At 43.5% G+C, this 12681-nt stretch overlaps 1 protein-coding gene across 1 annotated transcript in view; it reads left to right on the top strand.

Moving 5' to 3' along the window:
- The first annotated feature begins 1769 nt into the window (after positions 1-1769).
- The window catches only part of ADCY2 (adenylate cyclase 2), a 204841-nt gene continuing 193929 nt past the window's right edge, over positions 1770-12681 (top strand). The window contains exon 1 of the mRNA XM_038130098.1: positions 1770-2236. Within this exon, the coding sequence (XP_037986026.1) occupies positions 2009-2236 (228 nt within the window). The 5' untranslated portion in view covers positions 1770-2008. The remainder of the gene's footprint in view (positions 2237-12681) is intronic.

Below are 12681 nucleotides of genomic sequence, written 5' to 3'. Positions count from 1 at the left end.
GAATTTTAAAGAAGTGTAAATGTGATATTGGTCTTTCCACCTTTGAGAGAACAAAACACCTTCAAATACCAGATTTGGAGATCTGCTTTTTCAAGAGGTTTAATGTTGTAATTCTGGCTTGGCTCTTGATTTTTTTAAACTCCCTATGCTTATCTCACTATATATGTGTGTGTGACAGTGAGGGTGGCCAACTCCATAATTTTTGAAGTGACTGCAAGTAAAGCCTTTTCATGTTGCAAAAATTCTCACACCCACATCTACTGACTCCTTCCCAGCAATTAATTCTGCCAGAATGTTCTCCCCACATAGATTTGTGTTCATCCTTCAATCTTACCACTGCTGCTTTTTGAGAGTTTTTCACCCTCTCTCTCCCAAAACAGTGGGTGCGGTTGTAACTTTCCACTTCTCCTTTATGTGTTCCTCCTGCCCCAGAAAGCGCTTTCAGGGGAAGGAAGAGTGAAAAACAAGCAGCTTTTCTTCCATCCAGCCAACTGAGAGGAACAGGGGGCAGGAAAGCTCAAGTCTCATCCCTTTTAAAAACCTGAGGAATCTAAGAGGTGCAAATATATGGACAGGGCTTTGGAGCTGTACATGCTATTGGTTTCTCTGCATTGCTATACTTGTGGAGGAGGACCGTCTCTTCTTTTTCTGGGTAGAAAAATCAGTGGCACAGGATTTAGCTGTTATATATGAATCAGTTCACAGTCCATGTAGTTTTGGTCTATATCATCCTAGTTAACTGCCTTCTCTTCCACCTGATCAATGGTCAACCCTCCATTCCATGTCTCTCATTTATGACAATTTATGAATACTTATGTCAGCTCCAGTTTTTCACCTTTTGTAGTAGCATAGTACTCCCAAGTCCCTCTTGTTTCTAACATTACTCCAATCACCAGGAGACACCCTTGGGACATTCAGGCCCATTAGCATCTGTGTTGCTCTGTTCTCTTCCTCTCCTGGGAGTGTTTTGGCAGGCTCTATGAGTTTAAGGATGTGACAAAGCAACAACAGAGGCTGGAGGGTAGATCAGAGAGGGCAGAGACCGACTTAACCTGTGGGAAGAGACATTCAGGGAAGCAATGGGCTGGGGATGCAGAACTGCCTGTAAATGCCGTGCGTGACAGATATGTAACTTTATTGTGTTAGATGTCCAGCATCTTTCCAGTCCCTGCTTTGACAGGAATTAAACAAATCCTTCGGAACATGGTAAGCTGGGGAAAAATGCGTCATGCTTCTTTCTAACGTGAATGCTCGTTTTGACAAAAATCGACGTATGACTTCTACAAAGGGGATTCCGCCTCCGGAAAAGGTACCTAGTGACACAGTCCTGCAAGAGCCCTCCGCCCGTGAGAGCAATTCAAAGCAATCTCCAAACGTCTGTCCCTCCGGCGCCGGGAGCTACTGCCACCCACCCGGGGGAAGGCAGCGGCGTACCCGCGGGAGCCGGGCAGGGCCGGGGCCGCCGGGGGCGGGCCGGGAGCGGCACACGCCGCGCTCTCCGCCCCACGGCCGCCGTCGGGAACGGCACCTGCGGCGGCACCGCGCCCCTCCGGGCGGCGAGGGCTCCCGGCCCCACGCAGGCGGAGGCCGGGGCAGGTGGCGCGGCCCCGGGGGCATCTGCCGGCGCTGCTGCGGAGGGGCGCGGGGCAGGGGCTGCTTTCACGGTCGCCCGCGAAGACACCTCCCGCAGCCGCCGCCCCGGGGCGCTTACTCTGGGCGGGCGCCCGCTGCCCTCCCCGGCGAGGAGGAGCGCGCCTGCCGCCCCCGCCTCCGGGGGAGCCGGGCAAGGCATGTGCGTGCGGGGTGGCGCCTTCCGGAGGCGCACCAAGCCCCGGGCGGGCTGCGCGGCGGCCGCGGCATCCCGGCGCACCGTGCCCATGCCCATGCCGCCGCCGCGGCTCCTCCTCTCCGCCTCCCGCGCGGGAGCGCGCCCCGCTCCACTCCCTGGCCGCCTCCTGCAGCAGCGGCGGCGGCGGCGGCTCTGAGGGAGTTGCGCGGGCTCTGCCCGATGTGGCAAGAAGCGATGATGATGAGGAGGAGACGCCGCTACCTGCTAGAGCGGGCAGAGCAGGCGGGCGGCGGCTGCGGGGCGAGCGGCGAACAGTCCCGCTCCCGGGACTGGCTCTACGAGTCCTACTACTGCATGAGCCAGCAGCACCCGCTCATCGTCTTCCTGCTCCTCATCGTGATGGGCGCCTGCCTAGCTCTGCTCGCCGTCTTCTTCGCCTCCGGGCTGGTAAGAGACGCCCTCCCGGTCCGGGACCCGCTCCATCCCCGGGTTCCCGGGCATCCCCGCTGCCGCCGCCCGGCATCCCCTCTCCTGTCGCCCCGCTGGCATCGCCGTACCCGGCGCTCTCAGCCGAGGCGGACGGGGCGGGACGGGACGGGGCGGCCGATAGCCGGTGCTGCAGCTCCTGCGGCGGAAAGTTGGTGGCGGGAGGCGCCGAGGTGGCGGCGGAGGCCGGGGAGCCCCCGCCCGAACTTTGCTGCCCGATATTTACAGGCGACGCTGGAGCAGCGGCCGCGCGGCTGATGGAGCGAAAACTGAGTCAACAAGCGCATCGAGTTTAATTCACTTAATTCCTTGGCTGCGCTCTCTTCCAACTGGCGGCTTGGCCGTAGTGGCCTCTGTAGTGGCAGGGTTTTAGTCACCGCACAAAAATGCAGTCGGTACCTGTATCTGAAGTAATATTTTTAGTGCAAGTAAGCAGTGGCTGTGCCCCTCCTTGTGCTAGCCCCCTCCATCCCCTATGAAATAATTTTCTAGCGTTTGACCCATTTTCTCAAGAAAGCTTTTGGGACAGCGCAGGCTTCGTTTTTAAGGAAGGTGAAGTTTGGCTGGTCGGATGTCTTTTCTGCGTGCTCAGTGTGGGGTTTCCAGGCTTAAGGAAGAAAAATGTGTCACAGCAGCAGGTGACAGTCGGCATCAGTTTATCTCCCCTGAAATGGGTGGCGTTTTGCCCTTGCAAAGGAAAAGCTGCAGAGGGCAGTAAAATTCTTGGTCCTTTACAGAGTTTTCCTGCTGTTAATGATTAGAGGCAGGCTGTTGGCATTACTGTATACTTCTGAAGTAAATGGGCATTTGTGTGGTCTCAGACTCTTCCCCTCCCTTAAAAAAAAAAAAAATAAAGGAATCCTTTTATGGTCTTCTGGAAAGCTGAATGTTTATTGAATAGAGCTAGTTATCTCTAAAGGCAAGGATGAACAGGTCGGTATAATCTAATGGTGGATTCTCCTAGAGGCACTGCAGCTAGTGTTTGCTTATCCTGCTTTCTAGCTTGACCAAACTTTTGTCTTAAAACCTGCAGGAACTGCCTGCAGGATTAGCTAAGCTTTGAGTCCGTTGGTGGCTTATTTCCTTTTGGTGTTTGTATTGGTTGTATTTTAAGCTTTTTGTTCAACCATTCCTACTAAATAGAAAACAGTTGTTAAAGTGAAGCCAGTAATGGTGATGCTTCATAATTCAGTTGTTAAATGTCCAAAGGTTTAAATTTTGGAGCTCTCTGTGCAAATTACAAGTTTGACCACTTGTCTCTTTCTAGTATGTTAATATGAGTGCTTGTCCGTCAGGGCAGAAGGGACTGTTGGTGCAATTGGAAGTCTGTCGGGCAGAATTAACTGTGGATATGTACATCGTACTTGCCCACAGTCAAGGTGGCAGAATTCAGGCTTGGCAGTGTTTATTACCAAATTTTGTACTTTTCAGTTGTGGTATGGTCTGCAGTTTGTTTACAAGTTGCATGTGGTTATTTTGGTAATTTCATCGATTGAGGTAAATCATTCACAGTAATGAAGGTGGCATAAAACTGGACCTAGATGGAAGGACTGCTGAAAATTATAGCAACAAAATTGTGAGCTAGCTGAATCTTGCCAGGCGTTACTTCTTCAGAAATAGTGAATTTAATAGTTCAGTCTGCATTTGGAATTCCAGACATACCGGAAGAGGAAAAAAAAAGGCACTTATAAAACTGTTTTCCTGAGCCTTTATCTTCCTGTAGCTAACAACTGGATGGGTGAGTGGAGAAAGAGGTGGGCTTCATCCAAGTTTCCAGTCGACAGATGAAAGTAACTTCAGACAGAGAGAAAGCTTGCCTATATGGACTTCCAGCCACAGGATGCTGGACAAAATCCTTTGGAACCCTGCCCAGAATTTCACTTAAAAGCGCTTTATTTTAGTCTAGTTTTTGGTTGCATTTATGATTAAAGTATTCCTGAAGGTTTAGATCTGTTTTTCCTGCTTCTGAATGAAGCATATATATTTTATAGAGCTGTGGATTTTTTAGTCATTTTTTGTGCCTGATGATATAAAAGGGACATGTGGTTAGGAGTATCTGAGCCACAAAATCTGCTGTTAATATCCTTATCTTTTATCTTTCACAACTTGTACATGTGTGATTGTTTTGACAGAAGACCTAATTTTGTAGAGAAGACCCAGTGGAAGTGATGTGGGATAATTCTGTGCAGTTCTGTGCTATGCATCTAAAGTTAAGGGAAATATTTCTTAACAGTTGTTTCCTTTAGATTTTGTACAAAGCAGTTAAGATTTCACTGAAAATTACTTAAGCCTGTTGTGGAGAAAAGACTCCAAAATGACTCACTATAACACTCAGTTTGGATTTCTTGCTTGTGCTTCATAGAACAGCTTAGAACATGGAATGTGGGATTGGACATAGTTAGGATGGATATTCATGAAGTGTGAACCATTTTCATGTTCTAGGCTGTCTTAAAAAAAATTGGAAACCAGTGGAAGTGAGAGGATGCTTTCCTTCTATTTTAATGTTTTATTTGGTTGTTAAAATATATCACTGTGGTGTCTGAGTTGCCTTTTTTTTGGTGTTTTTTCATGTGGCAAAGTATTCTTAAGTGTTCCCAAACAAAGCCAGCCACACAGGGGATGTATTTTACTTACTCAGCTCTTTCAACCTGTCAGAATACAAGCTATAGCCTTCCTGATTTCAGATGAAAAATTTATGAAAGCTGTTGCAAAATTACAGTAAACAAGATTACTTACAAAGTGTGCCTGGAAATGAGATTACTTTTCTTTCAGACAGTGTACTGCTATTATTACTGAGAGAGGTTTCTTGGGAGATTTTGCTTTTGTTTCAGAGAACTATTGTGATTTTGACCTTTGGAATTAAGCACTCTATCTCCTCAAACACTAGATATAAAACTTGAGTCAGCTTGAATGATGACCATTCACAGCTTGTAATTTTAAATAATGTAGTGATAGTATCAACGTTTGAATTTCCTGTGTCAGAGTATCCTCTGTATTTCTCTACCTGGTGTGAACTGCAAGCTGGCAAAATGAGATCAGTCATCCATGTTTAGCTGCTGCTTTAATCGATAGAGAGTAAATTATTTTCCCAAACCTGCGAAAACCTTTCAGGACTTAAAAATGCCAGAGGTCAGCTTCATTTTCTCTCTGACTATTGTGTTGTTTTTTCAGTGCAGCATGTATGAAAAACTCATTATTCGCCTGTCTCTCCCTTTTTAGTACTAAAAGCTTATGGCCATTTTTAGTGGTATCTAGAACAGTTTTGTCTCTGGCAGGAGCATGTCTCTTATCACTACAATTTTCAGTATATTGAAAAAAAGAGCTGTTTTTAAATTCATAGTGTAAAATATGAGAGTACCTGAAATATCTGAAACTGTGACTAATTTCTTACATGATTAAACAAAAACTCTGAAGACAGGGGTGATGCCAAATTGTACAATTTATTGGAATGCCATAACTTTCCTTTATCCATGCATTTTTCTAGACTTGAAGAGTCCCTAGTCCATAGGTAAAGGCTTAAATTAGAACCTACACTTCAGGGATATCAAAATCTTTTAGCACTTGTGTTGTAAGTGGGGGAAAATTTAAACCTGTTGTGATCTTCTTTCTGTTCCTTTTCTGAAAGCTTACGGTTCACCAGTCTGCTGCCAGATACACATTTTCTTTTAGGCTGGCCTGTTTCCCTTGCTCAGGACCTGTAAGCCTGCTGTGTGGTGTTAGTATTAGCTGCGGCCCTTATCTCCCTCCCGAATTCTCACTACTGTGTGTGACCTTGTACAGCTCTTAAGATGTGGTTGCTGGTGTGTAGGTACTTGTGTGTCAATGCATGTTTCTTGAGGCCAACCAGGGCACGTGTTGAGCAAAAAGTGCTTCTGCAGTGTGGCATGGTGTTGCCTTCCCTCTTCCAAAGCACTCTGAGATTGTTCTGGGTCAGCTACCTAAGGACTCTGTGGAGCAGAGGTATTAGTTGCCCCCTTAACCACTTCTTCAAAGTTCCTGAAAAGCTCAGGATCATGCTGGTAGGCTCAGTTTAGATTTGTGAACCTTTTTATGGATTTATAAATTCAAGAAACTAAAAGTTGTCTGCACATCTATTTTACTGACATACCCAAATACCTTCTGTAGCAAAAAGGGGAGCAGTCAATGGTTCTTAAAGAGGGAGTACAATTAACTTGTTGGATGTACCTGCAGCATGGCAGATGTACATTCTGCAGGAGTTGGTTTTCTGGCATCAAACTGACTGAACTTACAATCAGCTGATCCTGCATGGAAGAAGAAGTAGCTGCCTCATTCTGAAGGAGTATATGAAAACTTCCTGGCTGCCAACCTGGTTGGCAGGACTGTTTCTGTGCAAGGAGAAGATTAGGAGAGTCCTGTAAGCCTCTTGGGGTTTGAACTGAGGTGTGCCATTTCTTCCCTCTAATTGGTGTTATTCCTGAAATAAATTCTTGCTGTTTCTGGTAAAAGCTGGACATCAGCCAAGCCCTTCCAGATTTCCGTGATCAGAATCTCATCTTGAAGTGGAGGGGGAAAAGTCTTCCAGGTCCATGTGGAAAAAATAGTTTTAGCATGTTTCATCATTCTACAAAAGCATCTGATGTGCACCTCTGGTAATGTTCTCATCTCATTAGTTTGCCTCTGAAAAATCCATCCATCCACACCAAAACGTCACCACACTGACGATGTGATTTTATATCTGTATTCTTGAGATGCTTTGTTATAACCTAATTGCATGGAATAATACAGGCATTCTGTAAGACAATTTGTGCTCTCAATTTTAGGATATCTTTTGAGATCAACCCTGTGTAATTTACAGCTTTTTTTAGTTTAAGAGCACCAACTGTTTTCCCAAAGCCCAAGAATACCCAAGGTCTGAAAGCGTTCCTTGGAATCCTTGCAGACTGAAAGTAAGCCAAAGCATCTGTTAACAGTGTTTTCAAACTCCAATATATTCATTCCCCCAAGAAGAAAGCTAAATTACAGCAAAAGTGATGAAGTAAGAAAATCCTCACTAATTGAAGGACAAGCAGAGTTTTTTTTGCATGCTTGATGCTATGGTTGTTGTGCTCAGGTGGTATCCTACCTCTTCTTAAACTCTTTCTACCATACTACTGCTACTACCAATATGAGAAGGAATTCATAATAAACATGGGTGTATTTACAATGCCTTTTCTTTCCACAGTTCCAGTTATAATTGACTGTACAGTTCTGCTTTCAAATCCCCTATTAAAATGTTCCATAAGGAAACCCCATGTTTCTAATTCTTTTTTCCTTGTCTCTAGACATCATACAGCAGGATATTCTTCTAGCTATAGTTGCTGGTTACTTGATACAATCTTAGGATTTTGCTATCCCTGCCAGACGTTCCTTCTGATGTTCTCTGAGATGGACTTTTTAAAGGCAGTATTATCTTTTTTAGTCAGGCAGGAAAGGTTGCTGTATCTCCCTGTCTGAAGCAGGAATTGCCTGGCTTTCTGTCTGGTTTCAGTCCTCAGTACTTCGTCAGTCTGGGCTGCTACTTCTTTCATTCACTAATGACACTCACAGTACATCTGTGGTTACTTTTATTGCTGCTAAGAGCTTGTCTCATTTGCCAGCCCCTAACAAGTCTGGAAACAGAGCCATCAAGTTAATGAGGTGCTGGTGGCAACCTCACTTTGCGAGCCTCTGTTTCATCTTTTGTGTTGAAAAACTTAAATTCTGAATAAGAATTGGATAAAACTATGAATATGGCAATATTGGAAAAATGCTTAGCCTTTAATTGTAATCTTAATAAATTGAAGTTTTATGAATACCTTGGCAATGGAAAACTTATTTAATGCCAGAAATTGTGACTCAAAATGGTGGATCCACAACTGGTAATCATAGCTGCAGCTGACAGACATGATAAATAACATTCTGACTAGAGCTGTTGTTTACTGATGTGCAATGGGAATAAGACAGATGATGGATTTGGCTCTGATTGTCTGCTGTCTTTATCAGCCTCAAGCCAGGTATGTGGATTCATAAATCCTGTACTGGCAGCTTCATAGTGGATCTGCCATGGACTTGTGAATACCTGCCTGCCTATTTTCCTTAAATTTTTATAGATTGGTTTCAAGTTCCTTGTTGTGGACAGATATATCCAACCATTTGTTGGCTCCTACAAAATGGTGAATATATTTCTTTGAGCCTTCAAGGGCTCTTCTAGATTGAGGACCTTAGCCAGAGATCACGGTCCCTGCATTTACACTGTGATCAAAAAAACCAATAGTGGTCACTGGAGCCTTCCAGGCTGCTCCATGCATGACTCCAAACTCATGGACACTTCACACAGATAGATGTGTTCTGCAAATCTCTTGAGCAGCTGGGTGTACTGGGGAACAAAATGCACAACAACTGTAGTGTTTGATTCTGTGCCTACCTCCCCAGTCACAGCAGAGCTGTGACCCCAAATAATTATGTGCTGCCATAGTAGCTTCTGCATATTTCAAAAATAATTGAATCAGCTCAAGCCACATTGATATGTGATGATGAGAAAATACCAACAGATTAGACTTCTGTTTTGGGGGATCTGGATCCAAAAATAAGTGAACGGGCACAGTTCTGCCCCTTTTTCCCTGACTTTTTTTTTCTTTGAGCATCAAACCTGATGAAAAAACCTAAAACTCAAAACAGCTCAATACATTTTCTTTTCCATATCTTTTCTTTTTATATCTTGAATAAACAACATTCAGACACTGACCCTGATTCAGGTGATGCTGAAAATTGAAGGGACTATTGCATGATCTGTACAGGGGAGTGTGTGGCTGTGTCTACACTTACTCTCCCAGTTGTCTGTTTTACCAGCCTGTACAGAAACATTTTCTTTATCTCTTCTCTAAACAGAACTCTTGTTTTTAGTGGTGCTTATATAATATAAGAGCCCCTTGCTGTTTCTGGTGTGACCCTGTTCCAGGCTTGTTTCTGGGAGAGGCAGTGACCACAAATGATGACGTGTTAGTCTGAACATTTTCTTCTTTCACCATCCATAGTTGGAGTTTTAAAGGTTTTCTTACCTGGAAGGTGTGCTCCATAGTGCAGGAGCAATGGCTTCTGGTTGCATACACCAGAGACCAGCGGGGATGAGAGGTGCTCTAGCCCACCTCTCTGTTTCCCAAATAGCTTCTAGTGCTCAGTAACGTTTGCAAAAGTAGTTAGAACTTACTTTTTCCCACCTGCCTCCCACAGCTGAATTGTGTTCTGTGGGACCTTTTAAAGACCTTAAATGCTATGGCTGGCACAAGGGATCTGCTCACGACTGGATAAATGGGATTGCTATCCTTTGATTCCAGGTAAAATTTCTATGTCCCTTTCTCCAATTTTTTGGTACTTTGGTCAGTCTGGCAGGAAGATCCTAGGAAGACTAGTTTCCCCCCAGCTCCTTTTCCAGTGGCACTGATTTCAGGCTGAGGACTTGGGCACATAACTTCCTCTGAGAGAAGTGTTAGGAAAACAGATGCTCTTTGAACTTGGCTCAGCACCTGCTTGGTAGTGCTCCTGTTCCTATAGAATTGCTTAGATTGGAAAGGATCCTTCAAGTCATCAAATGCAATCATTAATCCAGCACTGCCAGGTCCACCATTAAGCCATGTCCCTAAGTGACACATCTGCATGTGTTTTAAATACCTCCAGGAGTGGTGACTTCAGCACTTCCCTGGGTAGTCTGTTCACCCTTTTGATGAAGAGATTTTTCCTAATATGCAATCTAAACCTCCCCTGGTGCAATTTGAGGCCATTTTATCTTTTCCTATTTTTTGTTATTGGGTGAAAGCGACCAAGACTCACCTTGCTCTGCCTTTCAGGTAATTGTAGAAAGTATTAAGGCCCCAACTGAACAACTTCTTCTCCAGGCTAGACAACCCTAGTTCCTTCAGCTACTCCTGATAAAGCACTTGAGTTGCTTCACATACCTTGGCAGGTGGGTGGATTCTCCTTCCCTGCTGCAGGTACTGTGATGGTTCCTTGTAGCAGCACAGTGGTCTGAGAACTGTCTAGTCTGGTCAAGACCTAGGAGAACATGGATGGGGAGCTTGTCCAGACCAGTAGCTTGTTCTGTAAACCCCACTGGGGATCCCTACCCTGATAGCTCATGCCAGAAAATGGCCATAGACTCTCACTGAGGCTTGTTTTCTGCACCAGTGAGCTCTGGGAATTTTTAAACCTGACTAATAGGTGGTGGGATTTTATACAGTTGCTTCAAGTAATGGGACATCTGTTTAACAATAAAACAATTTACTGGATTGGTTTTGCTTTCTTTGATTTTTATTATTTTCTTACCTGTGCTTTAATGAAATAGGGTAACAGTACTTATGAAAAAACCCTGAACTAACACAAAAATGGCTGTATTTGCAGAATCAGTGTTGCTCTATTTCTTATGATTTAGTCTGAAGTTTTACTCCTGAGATGTTATTTGGCAGTTATATTTTAAATGTAAGTTAACATGTTTGTAACTTTTATTTGAAAATTTATCATAATAGAAATAATAGCCATTGCAGAATGTGGTCCTGATCTTGGAGTCAGAAATGAAATATCTTAGGTTTGAAGTCAGTTGAACTGAGAGACGTATGAGAGTGTAGAAAGCATCCTTAGGGGAATAAACTTTAAGAACATTGTTGCGATAGTAATAACGGTGTTTAGGGTGTAATTGCACAACCTTAGGAAACACTTCAAAAGTAATTACAAAATGACAGTAGTGCCTTTCAATATTAAAGCTGTTTTTCATGCTACCCTGTTATGCCTTTTCGTTAAATCTTTGGAATATTCTTGCAAAATGGATTTTTAAAAGACCCATTAGAGAGAGGAGCCTAAGTGTACCTTTTTTATTCATTAAACAGACCCTTAAAATGAGCAGTTTCCTTATGTGCTGAAGCTCATGTGCTCCCTGGTTCAAATTTTGTCATTCTTACTTTTAAGTGAGTTACATCTTGACACTTTTTCTTGATTACAGCCAGATTCTCAAGTTATTATGTCAGGAGGAAAATGGTGAGGGAAAGCCACCTTTTAGCTTCCATTTAAAAGTGACAGCCAAAATATGTAACTGTCAGTATTAAATAGCTCAAAGAGTCAGATGAGTACTTCTGACTTCTACAAATCTAAATGAGTATTTCAGACTTCCATGAATCTATATGGGTACAAGAAAGGCCATAATTTCACTTTTAATACATGTTACACTACAGTTAAACTGAAAAAGTACGTCTTTGAGTCTTGCGAAGTATTGTATTATCCATAATGTTTAGCTGATGGAGCTTTTTCAATGACATGTTTTGAATACATTTAACTAAAAAATATATGTTCTTCCTTATGTGTTTTACTCAATTTATCTTCCATATATTGTGATTTGTATAAATAGTAGTTGCATTTATTGGAGAGTTTCTTTAAAAGTGTTTTTATATATAAGGGAGGATTTTGAGAATATCTGAAAAGCAAACTAAACTGACTTATTAACCCTTTTTTTGAGAGGAAGTCAGAACCAATGCATGTTGAATAAAGTATGCAAGAAAGATACTTTGATCACTATATTTACATTAAAAATTAATAAATGATGTAATTTCTAATTACCTCTGGAGCCTGCAATAATTAGTTTCATCAAAGTACAGATTTTACTCACTTTTCTGCTTGCTGTATCCTCCCCTTCTGAAGGGTACCCTTTAGGGAGCAGGATGTAATTAACTGCCCTTGCTCTCTGGGACATGGTGTGTCTTCTGTGGCTGCCAGCTACTCCCATTGAGTAGGACAATTTTGGAAGTGCACCAAGCTGAGTCTTGTAGCCACTAGTAATTGGGTCTGACCATTCTGGTTTTCCTATGCTCTTACATGTTTCAAAGTAAAGCTTTTGATAATTGCCAGCCTAAGAGAAGGTTGAGATGCTGCTGGATGACTGAAAGGCATGGCAGTCCTGTTCATATTCCCAGACCCTGTTCCTGGGCCCTCTGAACCCCAGCTTATTAAATACATAGTTGTATGCACTGGCAGATTTTATCTGACATGTGGTTAACCAGAGGAGAGGACACAAATCGATGGAAAATAAACCAAGGGAGAGAAAACTGCTGATATGGCAAATGAGGATGTGTAAAAAAACCACTCACTGTTCATGCTGAGTGCATGGTGTTTGCACGGGGCATATTTTAAATATAAAATATAGAGGCGCACACATCCTGGTTATGTTATAACTAATTATGTTTATGGCAGGGACAGGTGTCTGTTCTCTATTCCATGGCATATGATACAGTAGGAATTGTCAGGAGCTCATGGGGTTCTGGCTACATCTTTGCAAGCAGACAGCTGCAGTGGAGGTTGTTCCTGTTGGCCTGAGATGGACACTACCTTTAAACATCAAAAGGGCTGGATTAAAGGACAGTTGTGCTCACTGCATGCAGAGAAGAGAA

Source organism: Motacilla alba, chromosome 2, assembly GCF_015832195.1.
Source record: "Motacilla alba alba isolate MOTALB_02 chromosome 2, Motacilla_alba_V1.0_pri, whole genome shotgun sequence".
In the NCBI taxonomy this organism is placed as follows: domain Eukaryota; kingdom Metazoa; phylum Chordata; class Aves; order Passeriformes; family Motacillidae; genus Motacilla; species Motacilla alba.
Note: the sequence above shows the minus strand (reverse complement) of the source record. Positions and strands in the feature narration are given on the sequence as shown.